The sequence below is a fragment of the Doryrhamphus excisus genome, linkage group LG21, assembly GCF_037039965.1.
Source record: "Doryrhamphus excisus strain RoL-2023G ecotype Guam linkage group LG21, RoL_Dexc_Guam_v1.1, whole genome shotgun sequence".
Classification (NCBI taxonomy): Eukaryota; Metazoa; Chordata; class Actinopteri; order Syngnathiformes; family Syngnathidae; genus Doryrhamphus; species Doryrhamphus excisus.
The window spans coordinates 6,806,356-6,830,539 of record NC_136377.1 but is presented as its reverse complement, the minus strand read 5'-3'; the positions used below and the strand labels follow the sequence as shown (position 1 = coordinate 6,830,539).

The window sequence follows — 24,184 nt, the reverse complement described above, 5'->3', positions numbered from 1 at the left end:
AGAAAAACTCCTCATGTAAACATGGCTAATGTATCCCGATGGGAACCCTCCAATTTAGGGATAATGGTGTGATATGTATGTCACATATGTGATATGTAATACTGCAACCTTTTGTCATTACTGACGCAATTTGTAGTGAAATTCTTGAATACCACATTCTGTAACAACTTGTTACATATTTTTAAAAAGTGCTCAATAATGTTATTGTTACTTGCAATGTATAAATCTATGAGCTACTTAAAGAAAACTGGCCTATGACCATCAGTATAGTATCAGTATCAGTGTAGAATCAAATCATCTTCTGTGGTATTTTAGTATGTTAAATTGTACTGCAGTTTATGGCCTCAGATATGTCAGTGAGGCTTAAAACACTAATGCTGCACCAAAGAGTGTGAGGCTTGACCTAATTCCACCCTCTTGCGCCGAAGAAAGTAGTCTTCATCATTTGGATTTCAAAGGACTTTTCCCCGAGAGAGGTAGTGTCCAATCCCTGATGTTATATGTGGATTCATCTTATTATTATTTTTTTTTTATAAAAAGATTTTTTTCAATCTCAAAAACAAAAATCTCACGCCACCGGTGAGCATCACCATGAGATTCTGCATTATGACATAATATGGTAATGGTTTTATTTCAGTAGAACATGCATCAGATTGCAATTGAATGCATCACATAATCAGTTCACAGTTCCACATGTCCAAAAGGAGTAGGAAGAAGCAAAGCTTATTAAATCCTACCCCTCCATCTGGTACTTTTACAATCAGTAACTGTTACATTTGTTCACTTCCTGCTTTCCTAATATAATTTAAGTTTTTATTATTATTATTTTTAGGCTGCACGTTGGTCGAGTGGTTAGCACGCAAACCTCACACCTCAGAGACCAGGGTTCAATTCCACCCTCGGCCATCTCTGTGTGGAGTTTGCGTGTTCTCCCCGTGCATGCATGGGTTTTCTCCGGGTACAAAAACATGCTAGGTTAATTAGAGACTCCAAATTGTCCATAGGTATGAATGTGAGTGTGAATGGTTGTTTGTCTATATGTGCCCTGTGATTGGCTGGCCACCAGTCCAGGGTGTACCCCACCGCCTCTCGCCCGAAGACAGCTGGGATAGGCTCCAGCACCCCCTGTGACCCTCGTGAGGATAAGTGGTAGAAAATGAATGAATGAATTATTGTTTTGTGGTTGAATACGGCCACAAAATATATTAATATTAATAGTCAAAAAATTATCATACCATATCATGATATAGTAAAGGAAATATTAATAATATCTTCGTTCACTCTGTGAAGTTGTGGCATTACCGTTTGTGAAATGTATTTTCTTGCAGGCTATTCATACTGTCTGTCAAACATTTGCAGCATTTCTTGAAATGAATTCTTTATTTTTAGACTATTAGCCATTCGCCCGATGACAGCTGTGATAGGCTCCAGCACCCCCTGCCACCCTTGTGAGGAAAAAGCGGTAGAAATTAATTATTAAATTAATAATAATTAATAATTATTTTTTTATTATTTTATTACTTTTAATAAATATTTAATATGGAATATTTTTAACATATTAAAAATAATATTAAATAATATATTTGAAAAAAATATTTTATTACCACGGTTTGGTGGTTAAAAGCTCTAAAATGTGTTATGCTAAATGCAATAAATGCTCAAAACGGTCACAACATAAGTAAATAACAAGCAAACGTTTTCCGCAACAAAATGAAAAATATTTTCTTGGTATTTATTGTTTTAACTTGCATGCAACTGTATGTCAGGGTCAAAAGGTCACGGCTGGATATGAGTGAGATCCTGGTAAAATTGTACGGCTACCTGAGGGGAGGTGTGTGTGTGTGTGTGTGTGTGTGTGTGTGTGTGTGTGTGTGTGTGGGTAGAGGGTAACAAGTGTGTTCGGAAGCAGATGGTTGCTGTTGAGTACGCCCCTCAGCCTCCATCAAAATCACCCAGCATATTTATTTTTTTTTAGCCATTTGTAACCTGAGGGTGAACGAGTTCACCCAAGTGAGCAGAAAGTGAAGGAGAGGGCGTGGAGATACTGAGTCAGACGGCAAGATGTGACGCTGCCAGTGAGGCAGGCAGGCAGTCTGGCTCCAATCCAGGGTTATCACTAGCAAAAGAGGTGGTATTTGCCAGCTGCCAGCTTGACACATTAGCACTCGGCCGGAGGGATGCTGCCGGCCTGGCTGCTGTCCTCATATCTGAGTGGACATGGTTGATGCCGCCTCGCCACAAGGCGCCACTGACATGTTAACTCCTTGTTGTTCCCGACCCCCTACGGTCTACTATCTTCATGACGAAAGCTTGGATTGGACTGATACACAATTCCAGGACACATTCACAACAGCAGGCTCGGTAAATTATAACGGTACACCGGTCGCAAACGTAAATACGGAAGCAACTCACGAGTGTGTCTCGATCTGCACAATGAATACAACAAGCTTCGTAATTTTGCCGATCTCGATATATTGACAGAGTATGCATGTGTGTTGGATGTCAAGAGGTTGACTCTGTGCATCTGTCTCAACACCTGGGCGTGTTGGTTCTATAGCAGAAGTGTTTCGGTAGACGGTTCTTTCTTGAATTTAATCACGTTTCTCACTATCTTTGTCAATGTTCTGGTAACTGGAATGTACTTAAAAAACACACAGAATACACTCACATAGCATAATCAGAGTTCCACATCGCGTACATATGGCTGAGCTTCTCATAGAAGACCTTCTTGATGCTCACATAGCACAATAATAGTTCCACATTGCGTACATATGACTGAGCTTCTCATAGAGGACCTTCTTGACGCTCACATAGCACAATAAGAGTTCCACATCGCGTACATGTGACTGAGCTTCTCATAGAGGACCTTCTTGACGCTCACATAGCACAATAAGAGTTCCACATCGCGTACATGTGACTGAGCTTCTCATAGAGGACCTTCTTGACGCTCACATAGCACAATAAGAGTTCCACATCGCGTACATGTGACTGAGCTTCTCATAGAGGACCTTCTTAACGTTCACATAGCACAATAAGAGTTCCACATCGCGTAAACATGACTGAGCTTCTCATAGAAGACCTTCTTGACCCTCACATAGCACAATCAGAGTTCCACATCGCGTACACATGACTGAGCTTCTCATAGAAGAGCTTCTTGACGCTCACATAGCACAATCAGAGTTCCACATCGCGTACACATGACTGAGCTTCTCATAGAAGACCTTCTTGACCCTCACATAGCACAATCAGAGTTCCACATCGCGTACACATGACTGAGCTTCTCATAGAAGAGCTTCTTGACGCTCACATAGCACAATCAGAGTTCCACATCGCGTACACATGACTGAGCTTCTCATAGAAGACCTTCTTGATGCTCACATAGCACAATAAGAGTTCCACATCGCATACACATGACTGAGCTTCTCATAGAGGACCTTCTTGATGCTCACATAGCACAATAAGAGTTCCACATCGCGTACATATGACTGAGCTTCTCATAGAAGACCTTGATGCTCACATAGCACAATCAGAGTTCCACATTGCATACATATGACTGAGCTTCTCATAGAAGACCTTCTCGACGCTCACATAGCACAATAAGAGTTCCACATCACAGAAACACACAGGGTGCTTAATGTTGCATCAGTGCGGGGCACGGTGCTACAGGGACATATGTGCATTCTATGAGCAAATAAACCACCCAAGAAGACCCACCATAGAAGACCTTCTTTACGCTCACATAGCACAATCGGAGTTCCACATCGCATACATGTGACTGACTTCTCATAGAAGACCTTCTTGACGTTCACATAGCACAATAATAGTTCCACATCGCGTACATATGACTGAGCTTCTCATAGAAGACCTTATTGATGCTCACATAGCACAATCAGAGTTCCACAAAATGTACATATGACTGAACTTCACGTAGAAGACGTTCTTGACACTCACATAGCACAATCGGAGTGCCACATTACATACATATGACTGCTAGAAAAATACTGGACACACTATAGATGCATTGTTCTCATGTTTCTGTAAAATAAATTCACAAATAGACATTATTGCACATTCTTGCCCCATGGAAGAGACGTTGGAAGACATTTATAAACAATGCCTTAAGTCCCCTTCTTTTTTGGCAAGAGGATCCTCTTTTGGGAAGACATTATATAACATTTACTGTGTAGTCTGACAAGCTCAGTAGCAAGCAACCAACAAAGTTGGTGTCAAAAGTTTAGCAGAGCACTGGAGACGGGAATGTTTTTTTTTTTAGGCGTTGCCAAACACTGCTCATCAAAGATTCTGAAGCATACACCTTGTCCCAATTTCCCACCAACATCTTCCCGCTCTGCTTTTGACTAATGTGAAGTATAGCATGAGGGAGAGAGGAAAGAAGTCGCAAGGAATATACAACTATGCAGAGTGTTTCCCTTATATTAGCAGATACTAACCATATCAATATTTCCCATAAGAAAACATGTAAATCAAATTAATCTGTTCCGGAAAACCCAAAATGTTAACACAAAAGACACTTTTATGGTTTTACCATTATACGTTTACATGCAGAAAACCATCCAAAATGTATAGAATAGAAATACATACAAATGATGAATGACATTACTTCTACCTTCATTGAAGACATTATTCTTGACATGACCCAAAAGACACGAAATCAACAACTTCCACTTCAACACCACCTTCCTGTTTTGTCGTGAGTTATTTCATAAATTCAATAGTGTTTCTCATCTCAATAATCCAAAACGGAGTCAAAAAAAAAAGTTGCAAGTGTCAGCATTTTGATTAAATCGCGACAAAACAGGAAGACGCTGTTGATCTCGCTGCCACATGGTGTCTTTGAGAATGGGCATATCATCTTAAATGAAGGTAAAAGTAACCTTGAAATAAATAATGAATAATAAATAATCATTTAGAATTGTTACATGCATGTAAAACTATAACATACACCAACCAGAAAATTAAAGTCAATCATAAAGCGAAATTTTGACATAAATTTTGACATAAACACGGTCATATATTTCATCTCATGGTCATATATTTCATGTCATATTTCATATTATCTTGCAAACTGTATTTGTATATAACTCTGGGTAAAATTGTTAATTTGTTAATACTTGGGTTGTTTATTTTTTATATTGTGTATTTTTGTACTGCTTAACTGATTCTGTTCTCTATCTTATCTTATCTAATCTTACCTTATAACACACCTGGTCAGCCAGAGAATAAGAAGACGTAGCAGGAGGGCAGTTGCTACATTTATCGAATAATCAGACCTCCGTAGACATCGTTTTACTCATCAAAGTAAAGAGACATTTGGTTTGATTCTGACACGACAGCATATATCGCTCTTCTCAACGAGCAGCGGGTACAGCGAAAAGCACTCACAGGCGGCCGAGAATTATTTGTGACATAAAAAAACAACAAAAGAAGCAAAAGAAATCAGTTCCTTTTTGTGTTCTCTGTGTTTTTTACTCGATTTTTTTTCCCTGAATGCATCATTGCTAACAGTGCAAACGCAACACCATTACATCATTATGATATTCGGACTCAAGCGAAGCAGTTTTCCATGTTGTTCACTTACAACTCTTTGTGCCTTTTAAACTTTTTCAGATTTGTGTTCCCTCAGTGGTCAGGTCACGGTCAACTGCTTGACTGAAAGATGCTCCCAGCAACATAACTGTATCTATATAATATAACAAAATCATATCTTCAGCATGTCATCAATCAGGATGAAATCATTCATCATTAAAAAAAGAAGTTGTGCTGTACAAGTATTGCTCTATCTGGCGGGCAAAGCTGGTAAGACTTGAATAATTATTTTTGCATACAGACATTCCCCCACCACTGCTTGCAGTAGTTCAGCCGAATCACCATTATCACCATTGCTGGGGGTTTTTTTTATTATTTTTTTTGCAGTCAGCAAACGCATCTTGCAGCAGCGAGCATCATTGAGTGAAGCAGCTGGTGTTAACTACACACAGGTGCGGTGATGAACAAACAACTTATGACCCTGAAACCGGAACGTTTTTAAACCCTACAAAACGACAATATCAGATTGTTACACGAGTAAATGTTTTAAAATGAAAGCAACGCTAAGGTTAAAGTTGAAAAGCTTGCTGTGCTTTGACTCACCTTGAGCGGCCGTTCCTCGGCTGCTGAAAACACTTGCTATCAAAGTGGCCACATACCAAATCATAGTACTATTCCCCACCGGAAGTTAACCTCATCGTAGCTCAAAGTGCCCCTTTCGGTGAAGCGTTCATCGTCGAGTGTTCCAGTGCGGATCGAAGGTGGATGGTATCCTTTTTTTTATTATTATTATTTCAAATCCAGCCCGAGACACTTCTCCATCAGAACGTTCCCTCTCTTCCCTTCTCCACCGCGGTACTCTCACATCCCGACACCGATCACCTGCGCCAATGGGACCACAGCAAACCGCTCTTGGAGACACACATACAAACCAAGCCGCCACGGACCCGCCTCTACTTTTATCTCATTGGTGAATCGTTAAGTATTCTTGTCACTGGTTGGTCACCTGTGATGGCAATCGCGGTGCCGGTATGATGCATTCAAATACCCTAGATTCACTCGGACTTTCTGAATTCCAACCTGAAGAAATTACGTCAACGACGAAAAAAAGCGAAACCAAGTGTTGTCATTTTACCCTGTAGGCATTTCCTGTCTCCAATGACGACCATTAACGGTGGTAGTCTATTGTAAAAGATGATTCTACTGCTTGAATAATGAAATTGTTATTGTTTTGCGAAGTACCACATATAAACACAAGGAGGGCAATTAGCAGGCCGGGGCAAGATTATCTCAGATTTCCTGGAGAGTGCTATTGCAGCACGACAGGAAGCAATTTCAAGGTGGGTTGGCTTGTGAGGCCCTAGGGGAGCTGCACTATCATCCTGCGCAATAATAATAATAAAAATAATAATTTAATAATAATAATATGATTCATGCAGTTTGATGCACTTAAAAAGCTGAGTCATTCACGAAATACTCACACGTCTAAATACGTAGACTTCAACTGACTCATTAGCCGTGTCGTGTCTTTCTTTTTAAACACTATTTTGTTTATTTAAAAAAAAAATCATGCTGTTTCGCGATTGAATACAGCCAATCATTACTAAAAAATATATTGAAGAAAACTGTTCATATTTTTTGCGTAAATTAAGCATTTGTAATCATCAAAATGGCTAAATGAGTCAATGTGTCTCCTTTAAACGGTCCCCCTACAATCTGTGTTAACTCGGAACCTTTAATTTACCATCCTATTGTAACGGACGCCATCTTTTTGTTTCGGTACTATTCTTTCTTGAATTTAATCGTGTTTCTCACCACCTTGATCAAAGTTCTGCGACTGGCAACGTAATAAAAAAAAAGCACACAGAACACTCGGAAGTACGCATGGGTTGATGTGCTACAGGAAGGAAGGTTGTCTGAATTGTATACAAGTCATACAATAAAGATGCTTGACGGATTACCTGGACTAAATCTGTCTATAGTCTCCCTGTAGTTTTCTACATTGGTCACTAGGTGGCAGTAATGTTACTGTGAACCAAACCAGACTTGATTCCCAGAACAGCAGACTTGAATTATCACCCGGTACTGAGTAGCACTGGGTAATGCAAGTGTAAAGGTGACTATAGGGGTGTTATTTCATGTCTATTGGGCTCTAATAATGCTAAAAAACGTATTTATTTATACAGCACCATATTGCGGCTCACTACAACTATGGTGCATTGAAGGACAGTTAAACAATGCGCCAAAGCTCCACTCGTGATGAAAAAAAACGTAGCTGAGTGAAGCTTAAAGATATAAACATGTAAAAACTGTGGCCTTCCTAACAGTCGTACATGTGTGCTGTACATTTGCAAAAGTTTGGATTTGGACAATTCTGCCGGTCCCTCCACTGTCCGTCCAATGTATCACTGAAGAAACGATGCATCAACCGCGCTGACTCACAGCCAGCATGAAACTTGTCTTCAACGTGTGGGCTCCAGCTATGAATAATCATGACTAATGTTACTGACCTTTCAGGTCCAGCCTACTCCATGCAGGGCGAGCTGGTCGTGGATCTTCCGGCCTTCTGACGTCACCTCTTCTGCAGCCTACAGGCACCTGATGCAACAAAATGGCCTGGCAAAAACCCCCCCAAACAAAACCAGCTGCTCCTGTATGGAACTACTTTGACCAACATTGTATTGGTTTTAATTAAGATAATATAATATTATATCAAATATATTGTTCTTCAGAAACTGATTTGTACTGTTTTTGAACCACTGCCATATATTTCTTCGTGGTACTGTAGCTTATATCACTTCAGTTAACAGTTACACTCTGTATAACTAGTTTTAGCACTAGTGTGTTGCAGAGATTCGTCGCTAGAGGGCGCTGTTGTAGCGCGTTTGTTGACAGATGAACCGTACTTGACACCATTAGCGTCATGTCGGCAAACACGTCACTTTTTGTTTAAATGAAGAATGAATACTTCACGCCGGACATGTACAATTAATTATTCCAATACTGGGTTTGAATTTAACCCACTTTCGGTGGGATTTTTATGGGTTGATTACTCATACAAACATGACTAGATCAAAAATGAGAAATATGACATTGTTGTGTTGTGAGTTTTGGAGTACACTTGCGAATTTATCAAATAATGTATCAAATGTCGAAGCTTCAAAGACATGTAAAGTATACAAAATGTTTACTTGCAACTGATACTCTTTTTTTGAGAGATTATGATTCATCTAGACGTGAAAGTATTGCTTTCATGTGTTTTGTAGGTGTTAAACTGCTCTGTGATGCGCAAACCTCGTGAACCTCACGTGGGGGTCATGTGGTTGGAATGTTACTGATCCAGGGCTGAGCGGAATGATCCAAATGTGGATGGCAACGATATCATGGCTAGTATCAGTATCAGAGCGATACCAGTGTGATGAGATCAGTTTGTTTTAACATGTATTTTTTTTGTTATTGTGTCTTGTAATATCTTTGTTTACACATTAAAATCCTTTAACTTAATAATGTAACTTACTATAACATATATAACAACATAAACATAACATTCTGTAACATAAGACAATATTCTTTAACATATTTGATAGCATTGTATCACATAACACCCCCTTTAACATAACATAAAATAATGGAACATTCTAGAACATAACATCCTCTAACATAATATACTAATAATTACAGTAGTTAATAAGGAACTACTGAGTAACTACTCTAAATTAATGTGTCTTAGTTCCTCAGTAACTACTCTACTCATTAGTTCCCCATTATTTCCTCAGTAACTACTCCACTCATTAGTTCTCCATTAATTCCCCAGTAACTACTCTAAATTGATGTGTCTTAGTTCCTCAGTAACTACTCTACTCATTAGTTCCCCATTATGTCCTCAGTAACTACTTACTCATTAGTTCCTCAGTAACTACTCTAAATTAATGGGCCTTAGTTCCTCAGTAACTACTCCACTCATTAGTTCCTCAGTAACTACTCTACTCATTAATTCCCGATTAGTTCCTCAGTAACTACTCTACTCATTAGTTCCCCATGAGTTCCTCAGTAACTACTCTAAATTAATGGGTCTTAGTTCCTCAGTAACTACTCCACTCATTAGTTCCTCAGTAACTACTCTACTCATTAATTCCCGATTAGTTCCTCAGTAACTACTCTACTCTTTAGTTCCCCATGAGTTCCTCAGTAACTACTCTAAATTAATGGGTCTTAGTTCCTCAGTCACTACTCCACTCATTAGTTCCTCAGTAACTACTCTACTCATTAGTTCCCCATTAGTTCCTCAGTAACTACTCTACTCATTAGTTCCCCAGTATCTACTCTAAATTAATGGGTCTTAGTTCTTCAGTAGCTACTCCACTCATTAGTTCCTCAATAACTACTCATTAGTTCATTATTAATTCCTCACTAACTACTCTAAATGAATGCCTTAGTTCCTCAGCAACTACTCTACTCATTAGTTCATCATTAATTCCTCAGTAACTACTCTAAATTCATGTGTCTTAGTTCCTCAGTAACTACTCCACTCAGTCACTCAGTAACTACTGTACTCATTAGTTCATCATTAATTAATCAGTAACAACTCTAAATTAAGGTGCCTTAGTTCCTCAATAACTACTCTACTAATTAGTTCCTCATTAGTTCATCAGTTGCTCAGCAACTACACATTAGTTGCTTGGTAACTACTCATTAGATGACGGGATTAGTCATTGTGGTGACATGTTACATGTTACTGTAGCATAGCCGTATTAGTCACCATGGGTTACATGTTACATATTACTGTAGTATAGCCAGATCAGTCACCATGGTTACATGTTACATGTAGTATAGCTGGATCAGTCACCGTGGTTACATTTTACATGTAGTATAGCCGTATCAGTCACTGTGGTTACATGTTAGATGTTACTGTAGTATAGCCGTATCAGTCACCGTGGTTATGTTACATGTTACATGTAGTATAGCTGGATCAGTCACCGTGGTTACATGTTAGATGTAGTATAGCCGTATCAGTCACCATGGTTACATGTTGCATGTAGTATAGCTGGATCAGTCACCGTGGTTACGTTAGATGTTACTGTAGTATAGCCAGATCAGTCACCGTGGTGACATGTTAGATGTAGTATAGCTGGATCAGTCACCGTGGTTACATGTTACATATAGTATAGCTGGATCAGTCACCGTGGTTACATGTTACATGTAGTATAGCCAGATCAGTCACCGTGGCTACATGTTAGATGTAGTATAGCCGTATCAGTCATCATGGTTACATGTTACATGTAGTATAGCCGTATCAGTCACCGTGGTTACATGTTAGATGTAGTATAGCCGTATCAGTCACCGTGGTTACATGTTAGATGTAGTATAGCTGGATCAGTCACCATGGTTACATGTTAGATGTTACTGTAGTATAGCCGTATCAGTCACCGTGGTTACATTTTACATGTAGTATAGCCGTATCAGTCACCATGGTTACATGTTACTGTAGTATAGCCGTATCAGTCACCATGGTTACATGTTACATGTAGTATAGCCGTATCAGTCACCATGGTTACATGTTACTGTAGTACAGCCGTATCAGTCATGGTCATGCCCCCGATTGACGACATGATCCACAGCCATTGCTCTGATTTCCTTTGTCACCCTTGGTTGTGGCTGTAGCTGTCTTGGTCCCTGGCCTTGTCCTCTACCAACCCCCTCCTCTGATGAGGCCCGTGTCCCGCTCTCTGTTGGGGCCTGCACCCCCCCCCCTCTTTGACGAGCCCCACGTGGCCACCTCCATGAAGGGGTCCTTGTCCTCTACCAAATTGTTTTCCCTCACCTCCGCGTCCTCTCATGGCTTGACCTCTCATCTGATCTGCCAGCGCCATGCTGTCGCTGTGTTGATGCGCCTTTTTATTTCCGCCGACAGCACCGTTACTAAGTCATTCATAGTATCATTAATACATTATTATTTCATTCTACATTATTAGACTCCTGTAGATTGGCATTATAGTGGCTGTGGGCAGGAAACAGGAAGTACAGGTACATGTGATCTATTGGTCGAACGGTAGAATTAAAGGCTGCCATCTGAGCATTTAGCAAAAGGAAAAGCTTGTTTGTTCTCTGAGGGTCAGAAGAGGAAAGAGCACCGTTGTGCTGTGTGGCATTCAGGCGGTGAGCGGCTGAAAACAGTGGATTAAGGGAAAGGTCACGGCCTCGCTGGCGGGATTTTTCTGAAAATACAGCCGTGCCGTGTTGTGCTGTAAGAATACAGATAGTGTGTGACACCGCGCTTTGTACAAACAGACTGCCTTCCCGGAAATAACGTCTTTCTGAAATATTACATGCTGGAAAGTAACGACATCCAAATGCTGTCCAGTAATATCTCAAAAAAAGCTGACTTCATCTTTTTAATAGAAGCAATAAATTAATCAGTCAAAAAAAAACGTAATATTAAAAATAAAATGACATGTTGTGTTGGGTAATACGAGTATAAAGATAACTGTAGGGGTGTTATTTCATGTCCAGAGGGCTCTAATAATGTTTATGTGTGAGATTTGGAAGGTCAGAAACTGGAACTGGTTTTCTGTTCTCTAACTACAAAAATGTTACATTTATAAAATGTATTCATAATTTTTTTTTCCATAAATTTATTTATAAATAAGGAATCCTAATTATTTTGTGTCATGCCACCCAGGAGACGCTCACCCCCCCCCTCCGAGACCCTTGTGAGGATAAGTGGAAGAAAATGAATGCATGAATTACTGTTTTGTGGTTGAATACGGCCACAAAATATAATAATATTAATAGTCCAAAAATTATGGTACCATATCATGATATAGTAAAGGAAATATTGTATTATCATTGTTCACTCTGTGAAGTTGTGGAATTGCCTTACTGGTGACACATATTTTCTTGAAGGCCATTCATACTGTCTGTCAAACATTTGCAGCATTTCTTGAAATTAATTGTTTATTTTTAGACTATTAGCCACTGGTTAATTACTCCAAATTGTCCATAGGTATGAATGTGAGTGTGAATGGTTGTTTGTCTATATGTGCCCTGTGATTGGCTGGCCACCAGTCCAGGGTGTAGAAGACAGCTGGGATAGGCTCCAACACCCCCCTGCGACCCTTGTGAGGATAAGCGGTAGAAAATGAATCAATGAATGAATGAATGTAGTAGTTAGAACATGATAACCTGTTTCCAACTTCTAAATATCACACATAAACATTATTAGAAACCTCTGGACATGAAATAACACCCCTATATTCACCTTTACACTCATATTACCGAACATAATAGACATAATCACATAAAATAAGTCATTTAAGACAACCTGTCAACCTTAAAAAACATAAAATTGTTTTGAAAAGCACTGTTTTGGGACACCTTGCGTCCCCAAAAAAAAAACAAAAACAAACCCACATCTCCAGTAATATTAGAAGTGAGTTTTATTAATCACAAATAAAGTGGTTCTAGAATGCACTAATGATCCCCAGCGAGCCCTCCAAAGACGTTACACAGTATGAGTTCAGACCCCCGCCCCCCAAAAAAAAACAAAACCTCAAGACAGAGTGAATGATAAAAGACACATACAGTAGAAAGACAGCTTGGTTGAGATTGCCCTTAAATATGTTGATAGAATGCTTTACCATTGTCGCGCTCATACGTGATTTACTTCATAGTGTGATGTGTCTTTACCAAAAATACCCCCCACCCCCAAATACTATATTTAGGCACTGATATGTTTTCCATGTCTACTTCAGTATGTCTAGTCTAATCTATGGAAAAAAAAATAAAGTACAAATTTGCACATGAAATTTGCAGTGACATCATTCCTCTCAAACGCCACGCTTGGAAATGAATGCAAAATACCAACGCATCACGCACACAAGTGGGCGGCCATCTATTTTAAAGGCAGAAGGCACTTGGGAGGAATGAAATTTGTATAAATGAAGATAGGGGGTTGGGGGTGGGGGGGCGTATGCGTGACTCCTATACCTCAGTCGCTATCCATCAGTCAACTGAAATGACTTTGTGGTAAAACTCATTTTTAGCTCTTGCTGCCGTTTTAATATTTAAAGCAGGGGCGTTCAAAGTTTCAACCGCAGACAAAATTTGAGGACGCTGGGCTGTTTTGATACATTTTGATACATTTTGTACATTTAAAGATGCTAAAAGTAATCCAACATAAAGGAATGGCGTATACTTTTCTGGGACCGCTACACTGCCTCAGACACTTGACTAGAGCTGTTGCTGGAGAACAATGGCAACTGAAGAGAGAAGGGGAGGGTTCTGGAGCTGAATGGATTTAATCATTAGGGATGTCCGATACTGGCTATACAAGTTTTTTTTATACTGATATCAGGCGATACCGATATGTGTACATGACATTTTTTTAAATATCAGTTTTCATGACCGATACCACATTTTTATATTAACATCAGGCAGATAATTATCTGTACCTATTATTATTAGACATCACTGGTAATATCAGTTGATACTGATATCGACCGATATTACATTGTGATACTGATGTCTGACATTGATATGCAATAATTATTGGTACCTATAATTATTAGACACCAATACCGATATCGACCGATATTACATTATGATATCAAAATACTAATATCTGATACTGATATTGATACTGATAAACGGTAATTATCGGTACCTATTATTATTAGACATCCCTAGTAATATCAGTTGATACTGATATCAACCGATATTACATTATGATACTGATATCAAAATACAGATATGTGATACTGATATTGATACTGATATCCAATGATTATCGGTACCTATAATTATTAGACAGCCCTAGTAATATCAGTTGATACAGATATCGACCGATATTACATTTCGATAGTGATATCAAAATACTGATATCTGATACTGATATTCGATAATTATCGGTACCCATAATTAATAGACATCCCTGGTAATATCAGTTGATTCCGATATCGAGCAATATTACATTTTGATAGTGATATCAAAATACTGATATCTGATACTGATATTGATACTGATATTCAATAATTATCGGTACTTATAATTATTAGACATCACTGGTAATATCAGTTGATTCCGATATCGACCAATATTACATTTTGATAGTGATATCAAAATACTGATTTCTGATACTGATATTCAATAATTATCGGTATCCATAATTAATAGACATCCCTAGTAATATCAGTTGATTCCGATATCGACCAATATTACATTTTGATAATGATATCAAAATACTGATATCTGATACTGATATTCAATAATTATCTGTACTTATAATTATTAGACATCACTGGTAATATCAGTTGATTCCGATATCGACCAATATTACATTTTGATAGTGATATCAAAAATCTTATATCTGATACTGATATTGATATCTGATAATTATTAGACTTCGACAATTAGACACCGATAATTATTAGACATCCCCAGTTGATACCGATATCGACTGATATTGCATTTTGATATGGATATCAGGCCCATAATGATCAGACATCCCTAGTAATAATTGCAAATGTTGATCCGAAATGAGAGGAGAACATAAACGTCGATCTAGAGTGAGGGTTTGTAGCGGACTGAGGATCGATGGCCACACTTTGAACACCCCTGGTTTTAAACCAAGCAGTGAAAAGGTAACATTGGATGATGGGATGGAATTAGCAGGATTTCTTCTTGTTTTGGTGCTTGAAAAGACGACAGGAAGGAAGGGCAACGAGTGCAGCGCTCAGCTGTTTAAGAACACCCCACACACGGGTGTCACATTTAGCCCCGCATGCTATGAATGTCCCGGTTTAATGTTACCTTTTTACCAGCCTTACAAATGGAACCTTTCATATCACCTCCTCATAAGCATATTTTCTACACCACATCCCCCCAGTATGTCGGGTACGGGTACGGGGCGGGGCGACGAGGTACGCCGGCAGCCACTTGGCAAACGGTCATGACTGACGCCGGATTGTACTTCACTACTGACGACTTTCACAGACATCATCTTGAAAGGAAATGAAACAACTGACAAGACAATCGGTGACATTGCTGACCCCTTCGGACCCCTGAGAGCAATTCACGTAACATTAAACTTTATTGTACCCGCTTTCGTTAACATTTAGTTTATTTAGACTAAATCTACTCAGTGAATATTTATTAGGTTTCTGCTAAATAGCGTGGTCGCCCATTGTGTGTGCTGTGCTGTGAAATCGTACCTCAGCTAATTATAGGCTATGTTGATAAGAGGCTGCTAGATCTCTCGGTTCTTTATTGTGCTTCTATTTAAAACGTGCAGAAATGAAGCTAAAAGGTGAGAGGTTTGTGTATTACTAAACCAGGTGGAGCAACGAGGAACACTTGATGATTGAGACATGTCCACATAATCATAGATAATTGAAAAAATGCACTTTCCGCATTCTGGTTCTTTAAGAAAAATATGCATTTTGTCCAATCAGAAGCCTGAAAAAGGAATCACAGTGGACTCGGTCTTGCATTAATTATAACGCCGGTTTGTTGATATAGTGTTGAATTAACTCATCCAAAGTCATTCATTCATTCATTTTCTACCGCTTTTCCTCACGAGGGTCGCGGGGGGTGCTGGAGCCTATCCCAGCTGTCTTCGGGCTAGAGGTGGGGTACACCCTGGACTGGCCACCAGCCAGCATGCAACATCTGAACCACTAATACACCATGCAGTGGATTGTAACTGTAATAAGTAATACAATTATTTTACATTTTGAAAAAAATTTAATAAAAATATGTAAACTAATAGAAATCAAATTAATATTTTAAGTAATTTTAAAAATTATTATATATATATTATGTCAGTGTTTTTTGTACATTTATTTTTTGGCAATATTTATTCATTCATTCATTTTCTACCGCTTATCCTCACAAGGGTCGCAGGGGGTGCTGGAGCCTATCCCAACTGTCTTCGGGTGAGAGGCGGGGTACACCCTGGACTGGTCGCCAGCCAGCCAATCACAGGGCACATATAGACAAACAACCATTCACACTCACATTCATACCTATGGACAATTTGGAGTCACCAATTAACCTAGCATGTTTTTGGAATGTGGAAGGAAACCGGAGTACCCGGAGAAAACCCACGCATGCACGAGGAGAACATGCAAACTCCACACAGAGATGGCCGAGGGTGGAATTTGAACCCTGGTCTCCTAGCTGTGAGGTCTGCGCACTAACTACTCGACCACCGTGCCGCCCTCATCCAAAGTCAGAGTTGACTTATTTATTATTTACTTATTTATTGGGCCGCAGCACCCTCTATAAATAGCAGTAATTTTATAAGAATAAAGTCAAAATATTGTTTTCGTAGCTTAATGACAAAGTATCAAAGAAAAAGGACGTTTTTTAAAGTTATAATATTATGACTACGGATGTTGCATATTGGCTTTTTTGCTGAAAACAGACTCAATTTCCGATACCGATATCAGCCGATACCAATACCGATATGTGTACCGTGACATATCTCGTGTGGTGGAATGAACACACATATGTGTTGTATACATTTTAGTAATATCGGCTTTGAAAAAATCCGATATCGATATCAACCGATATTGCAATTGTATGCTGATTTCGGTACCGATGATTATCGGACATCCCTAATGATGACAAACAAACAAAAATGTGATTTTTTTTTAGAAACTTAGGTTGCGGAACAAGTTGTTATGAGAACAAAATTGAAATTATTTACAAAACATCAGCAACGATTTTCGAAACATCAAGAAAAAAAGTCATATTCTTAACAAATAATTAATTAGCTAAGTTTTATTTTAGCAGTATGAAGTTGAAATGTTAAAGAAAATGTCATTTAAAGTGTAATATTATGACAAAACTAATAAAGAATTAGGTTACATAATTATGGTTAACCGATAAAGTAGGTAGGGGAGTTAGCGTGAGCAAATCAAGCGCTGATTTTTTTTTTCTGTGACGTGCCACAGACTTGAGCTCACTTGTAAACAAACATGGCATTGATCCTGTAATCAAAGGAAGACCTTCTGACAAATGTGCCAAACATTCCGCGACGAGGAAAAAAAAAATACATCAGCCACCAGTTAACACCAGCGTCACTTAAGACGTCCGGGGGCTTGTTCCTATCGCCGCAGCGTTTAAAAAGTGCAAAAAAGTTTGCCAGAGTCAATCATTCATATGTGCTGGATGACGAGCTTTTTTACCATCATTGAAGATACCGGCTTTTGTCGGCTAGTAAAACCGTTTTCTATGTTAATAGTAGTGATAAATCTACAGGTAGATTTATTTAGTCAAATCCACTTTGTTTGAGTCAACGCTAGCTCCACTTGTGCAAAAACTACAGTAAAATCTAAATTAGAAAAATACTACATATAAAAAGTTACCGGTATTCCTAGTTTTTACCCGTCTTGACTTTTTAAAAAAAGTTTTTCCCTTGAACAAAAGGCTAAAACACAAACAAAAATATGCATTTTTAGAATATCTGTGTTAGTGTGGACATAGGTTTTTTGATACTGATATCAGGCGATACCGATATGTGTAACATGACATATCTCCTGTGGTGGAATCAATACATGTTGGAGACAGCATTTTTTTAATATCGGTTTTCATGATCGGGAAAAAAAATCAGATACTGATATTGACTGATACCACATTTTTATATTAATATCAGGCAGATAATTATATGTACCTATTATTATTAGACATCACTGGTAATATCAGTTGATACTGATATCGGCCGATATTACATTATGATACTGATATCAAAATACTAATATCTGATACTGATATTGATACTGATAAACGGTAATTATCGGTACCTATTATTATTAGACATCCCTAGTAATATCAGTTGATACTGATATCAACTGATATTACATTATGATACTGATATCAAAATACTGATATGTGATACTGATATTGATACTGATATCCAATGATTATCAGTACCTATAATTATTAGACATCCCTAGTAATATCAGTTGATACTGATATCAAACGATATTACATTATGATACTGCTATCAAAATACTGATATGTGATACTGATATTGATACTGATATCCAATGATTATTGGTACTTATAATTATTAGACATCCCTAGTAATATCAGTTGATACCAATATCGACCGATATTACATTTTGATAGTGATATCAAAATACTGATATCTGATACTGATATCCGATAATTATCAGCACCTATAATTATTGGACATCACTGGTAATATAAGTTGATACCGATATCGACCGATATTATATTTTGATAGTGATATAAAAATACTGATATCTGATACTGATATTCGATAATTATCGGTACCGATAATTAATAGACATCCCTAGTAATATCAGTTGATATCGATATGTAGCAGTAAGATGCCAGATTGTAGCGTATTTTCCGGACTATAAGTCATACTTTTCTTCATCGTTTGGATTATAGTTTTCGACTACTCTCCCTTCTTGCCTCGTTGCTTCCACGCAGAGTCCATGTTTTTTTTTTGCTTGTTTAAGTGTTTTTTTTTATGCTCAGTCACTTTTTGGTTTTGCCACAAATCCCCAGAATGCTAACGATACGATTCACTTTTCCGCACACATCAACCGCAACTTCACGTTATTTCGCTACTAGGTATACATTTGGTGCTATCTTCGTGTTTAGCGTGAATTTCGGATTATTTCCCCCATCTAACTCACACGGCCTGTCTCATACTCAACGCCCGGGGGTGACAACGACACTCTTTACAGCAAATTCAATATATACAAGATGAACAGCAAGCATAGAAGGACACTTAAAATCAAGAAAACACAGCACACTGATCATGTACAGTGTTTCACAGCATTTGACTGGCACTCTTCAAAGCCTCTCGCTAAGACTATCTAACAAAGAAAACCGGAGGCGTCTGAGAACGGAACCGGGGGTGGGAGGGGGGGCAATCCCAGCGGAGAGTTTTTAAAACATGACCGCCGATCATGAACCACACACGTTGATATGCCGACACGAGTCTGCTTCCGTTTGTCCTTCTTTTAAGGTATAAATGCTTACAGGCTGACAAAGTGGTTAAAGTAACATATTTAAACCCACAAGCAAATAATAATTAGAATTAAAAAAAAAACACAGTTAGTATTTTACAAATATTTAAAAAAGTAAACCTTTATCTATAGGCATTTAAAATATATTCCATCAAAAATAGAGTGACAAATTTCAACAGTAGATAAAAAAAAAAAAAAGTTTGAATCGTCGTGTCGAGATGTGTCAGGATTGGCTGATTTGGGTGTACGTCGAATGTGCAACCAGGAAATAAGTTTAAAGTCCAAAGTTGAGGAAGAGATTCAGATTGCTGGCGAAAAAATCAAACTCAGATCCGAGAAAAGAGTTTTTGCAAAGAGTTGTCCTGTCAAACCTTGTCACCTTTGGCAAACGGTTGGATTTGGAAAAGTTGGATTTCAGTCATGCCGAGAGAGCTCGGAGCCTGAACTGTGGCGGCTCCGTTGGTGAGGCGTGGACGCCTGTCCCGCCCGTCACGTTCACACTTGGCACATTGGCCGCTGATGTCCTCTCGTCTTTTTTTTTTCAGATCACAAATGACGATTTGTGTCGGAAGTCTCCCTGCAAAAAGCGAAAAAAAAGCAACCGTTGAAAAACTTTGTGGCTTATTTTTTATGTTTTGTCCTCACTAGGATCACGGGTGTATGCTGGAGCCTATACCAGCTACGCCCTGCACTGGTCACCAGCCAATCACAGGTCACAAACAACCATTCACACTCATTCATACCTATGGACAATTAAAAGTTTGCTTGTTATTTACTTATGTTGTGACCTTTTTGAGCGTTTATTGCATTTAGCATAACACATTTTAGAGCTTTTAAGCATCAAACCGTGGTAATAAAATAATAAAAAATATTTTATTCAATATTAAATATTTATTAAAAGTTAAAAAATTTTTTTTAAACATTTATTTTAAAAAAATAATTCATTCATTCATTCATTTTCTACCGCTTATAAAAAGTTTGCTTGTTATTTACTTATGTTGTGACCTTTTTGAGCTTTTATTGCATTTAGCATAACACATTTTAGAGCTTTTAAGCATCGAACTGTGGTAATAAAATCATAAAAATATTTTATTCAATAGTAAATATTTATTAAAAGTTAAAAAAAATTATAAAAAAAAATTATTTAAAAATAATCATTCATTCATTCATTCATTCATTTTCTACCGCTTATAAAAAGTTTGTTTGTTATTTACTTATGTTGTGACCTTTTTGAGTGTTTATTGCATTTAACATAACATATTTTAGAGCTTTTAACTATCAAACTGTGGTAATAAAATAATGAAAAATATGAGGAAAAGCGGTCAAAATGAATGAATGAATTTTATTCAGTATTAAATATTTATTAAAAGTAAAAAAAAATATTAAAAAAATTAATTCAAGAAAAAATCATTCATCATTCATCTCTACCGCTTTTTCCTCACGAGTGTCGCGAGGGGTGCTGGAGCCTATCCCAGTTGTCTTCCAGCAAGAGGTGGGGGTACACCCTGTACTGGTGGCCAGCCAATCACAGGGCACATATAGACAAACAACCATTCACACTCACATTCATACCTATGGACAATTTGGAGTCGCCAATTAACCTAGCATGTTTTTGGAATGTGGGAGGAAACCGGAGTACCCGGAGAAAACCCACGCATGCACGGGGAGAACATGCAAACTCCACACAGAGATGGCCGAGGGTGGAATTGAACCCGGATCTCCTAGCTGTGAGGTCTGCGTGCTCCCCATTAGACCGCTTGCTCTATCGTTCTGCAAATTGAGTGCATTCACAAACCTCATCCTCCGTCCTGACATAGTCCACTCCGTCTCCTTTAGCTGGAACTTTGTAACTGCAACATACACAAAGAGCCGTTGCCAACAGGATCCATTCATCTGTTTAGGGGAAGATGTTCGGGCGTCTTACTTGTTCCCCGCCTGTTTTTGACTTGCGAAGTAGCCTCGTCTGTATGCGCAACAGATTCCGGCTGATATACATATGAGCACCACCACCACTACCACCACTCCAAGGATAATCCCCACAACATCGATATCATCTGGGAAGAATGGGGGAAACACAGAATCCGACTGATATTTTGTTCATAAAAATAACAATGAAACACATGCACTGTTATCTAAACTATGGCTGTATCTCAAATGGAATACTTCCATCAGTACACTTCAACAAGCATACCGTGTACACTGTGTACTTTGTTGTTAATTGCAAGATCTACCTGCTTTTAACTGCAGTTTGTCCCTGGCGACTGTTAGCATGTTAACACCTAGCATGATAGCTCTAAGTGTCAATTTAAGATTACACTAGAGCACATGGCTACAATGCTAACATGCTAATGTTACCATACTAGCATGCTAACATTTAACATGTTCACATTTAACATGAAAAGACTGTGTATGTAAGTTTATACATTTCAAAATACACATGCTAACAATGCTAACATGCTAATAACATCTTAACACCTAACCTGAAAACAGTGTCTATTTGAAAAAAAAACAGAAAGTCTAACATCCTAACCACTAGCAGGCTAACATGCTAATGTTACCATACTAGCATGCTAACATTTAACATGAAAACACTGTGTATGTATGTAAGTTTATACATTTCACATGCTAACAATGCTAACATGCTAATAGCATCTTAACACCTAACCTGAAAACAGTGTCTATTTGAAAAAACATAACAGGCTAACATCCTAATACCTAGCATGCTCTTCAAAATACACATGATAACAATGCTAACATACTAATAGCAGCTTAACACCTAACCTGAAAACAGTATCTATTTGAAAAAACAGAACAGGCTAACATCCTCACACCTAGCATGCTCGTAATGCTAACACGCTAATGGTTCGCGTACTTTGTTCACGAGTGATGAAAGCTAGTTATTTTTTTGAGTGCACTCAAAAGACCAAGTCTAAGTACAAAAGCGTACAAAATGAGTACTGGTGCAGCACTTACAGACTTCCATCTTCTGCGGCGCACACTCAGCATATCCTGCGTCGTTTCTTGCTCGGCAGTAGTACTCGCCTGCGTCTTCTTTTCTGACCGAGATGAACTTCTGTGTCGGAGAATCCATAAAAGTCAATCAGTGCCTCTCAAAACTGACTTCATCCTCAGGTGAACACAACAACAGAATTTCATTCATTCATTCATTTTCTACCGCTTTTCCTTACAAGGGTCGCGGGGGTGCTGGAGCCTATCCCAGCTGTCTTCGGGCGAGAGGCAGGGTACACCCTGGACTGGTGGCCAGCCAATCACAGGGCACATATAGACAAACAACCATTCACACTCACATTCATACCTATGGACAATTTGGAGTCGCCAATTAACCTAGCATGTTTTTGGAATGTGGGAGGAAACCGGAGTACCCGGAGAAAACTCACGCATGCACAGGGAGAACATGCAAACTCCACACAGAGATGGCCGAGGGTGGAATTGAACCCTGGTCTCCTAGCTGTGAGGTCTGTGCGCTAACCGTGCCGCCCCACAACAGAATTTAAGCAGCATTTTTGTTTATTCTAAGTATGCAAACGTTGACGTTGAGTGATAGAAATGGCAGCTGTGTTTGAATCTCACACGGACTCAAACCTCAAATGTGTGGAGTTAGCATTGCTCTCTGTTGTTTCTGTGGATTTACTTTGGGTACTTCACTTTCCTCCCACAGCCCACAAACATGCATGTTCGGTCCACTGAGACTCTAATTTAGCCATCCGTGTGAATAAGAGTGTGAATGGTCGTTAGTTTGTATGTTGCCTGTCAGCTGACATCATGTATGACCATGAACAGGACAAGCTGTAAAAAATGACTTTTTGATGCGGATGTTATAAGGAGGTTGACTTCTAACACCAGCAGGGGATCAAATACTTCTTTCCATGCTGGAGCTAATTCTACTGATTTTATCTGTTGATCTGCATTACTTTCCCACGGGTGGAACACAGTCTAAAAATAACCATCAGATGGTGATAGAGTGGGTGCGGAAGAAATAATATCCAAACCTCATTAGTTTACAACGGGGGCTTCATATGCTGTCTGAGGTTAGCGCTTGCTCTGGAAGTCAAGACGCTGCGGTGCGGTGTGATATTTTACATCTCCACGGCTGGCACGGAGGCTGGCAGAGGAGCCTTGGGAAGGGGTGCGGACTGAGCAGCGCCCTCCAAAAGCAACTCCATGGAGGAATGTGCCAGCGAGGACAGCAGATTCCCCTTGTGGCGCTAGCCCTCTTGCACCATCAACTGTCTCCCCAAAATATCTGCCCCCCCACCCCTGGGCGTCAGGCCACCATCCCCTGCCCCACCCTTCCCGCTCATGCGTGTCCTTGTCCAAACACATGCACACACATACTAACCAGAATTCCTGATTCCGAGTTGAGTGTGTATGAGGAGTTGAAGAATTTGTGGCTGCTCTTGGGATCGTCAGGAATCTCCTCCTTGTTCTTGAACCACTGGTACTGTGACTTTGGGAAGCCCTCTTCCTCCACGCAACTCAGCTCTGCCGACTTCCCAAAAGGTACCGATTTGGGAACGCTGCATTTCGGAACCACCGGCTTAACTGCAGGACACAAAAACAAAAGCATGGCGGCAATAATGCGACATCCAACACGGCGTTCTGCTCTCAGA

The 24,184-nt window shown here is 39.0% G+C and overlaps 2 protein-coding genes and 1 long non-coding RNA gene across 8 annotated transcripts in view; 1 reads left to right on the top strand and 2 right to left on the bottom strand.

The window, feature by feature from the left end:
- Positions 1–6,503, bottom strand: part of LOC131138007 (protein turtle homolog B-like) — a 58,701-nt gene extending 52,198 nt beyond the window's left edge. For 3 of the 5 annotated variants that reach the window (XM_058086538.2, XM_058086539.2, XM_058086541.2), the window contains exon 1: positions 6,151–6,502. In XM_058086538.2, the coding sequence (XP_057942521.2) occupies positions 6,151–6,214 (64 nt within the window). In that variant the 5' untranslated portion in view covers positions 6,215–6,502. Of the gene's footprint in view, positions 1–6,150 lie in introns of all 5 variants that reach the window. The other 2 variants (XM_058086536.2, XM_058086537.2) reach the window with 1 other exon arrangement.
- Positions 5,972–8,173, top strand: LOC131138010 (uncharacterized). 2 transcript variants are annotated; one of them, XR_009132023.2, is made up of 3 exons: positions 5,995–6,308; positions 6,450–6,517; positions 8,065–8,173. It is a non-coding gene; the product is annotated as an uncharacterized LOC131138010 (long non-coding RNA). The 2 variants fall into 2 exon arrangements; XR_013625175.1 differs by lacking the exon at positions 6,450–6,517 and having other exon boundaries at positions 5,972–6,308.
- Positions 8,174–18,476: 10,303 nt separating this feature from the next.
- LOC131138601 (junctional adhesion molecule 3B-like) overlaps positions 18,477–24,184 on the bottom strand; it is a 41,646-nt gene continuing 35,938 nt past the window's right edge. Inside the window, exons 5-9 of the mRNA XM_078787470.1 lie at positions 23,914–24,116; positions 22,527–22,626; positions 21,478–21,607; positions 21,349–21,403; positions 18,477–20,130 (exon numbers count right to left, since the gene is read on the bottom strand). Coding sequence (XP_078643596.1) covers positions 20,095–20,130; positions 21,349–21,403; positions 21,478–21,607; positions 22,527–22,626; positions 23,914–24,116 — 524 coding nt within the window. The 3' untranslated portion in view covers positions 18,477–20,094. The remainder of the gene's footprint in view (positions 20,131–21,348; positions 21,404–21,477; positions 21,608–22,526; positions 22,627–23,913; positions 24,117–24,184) is intronic.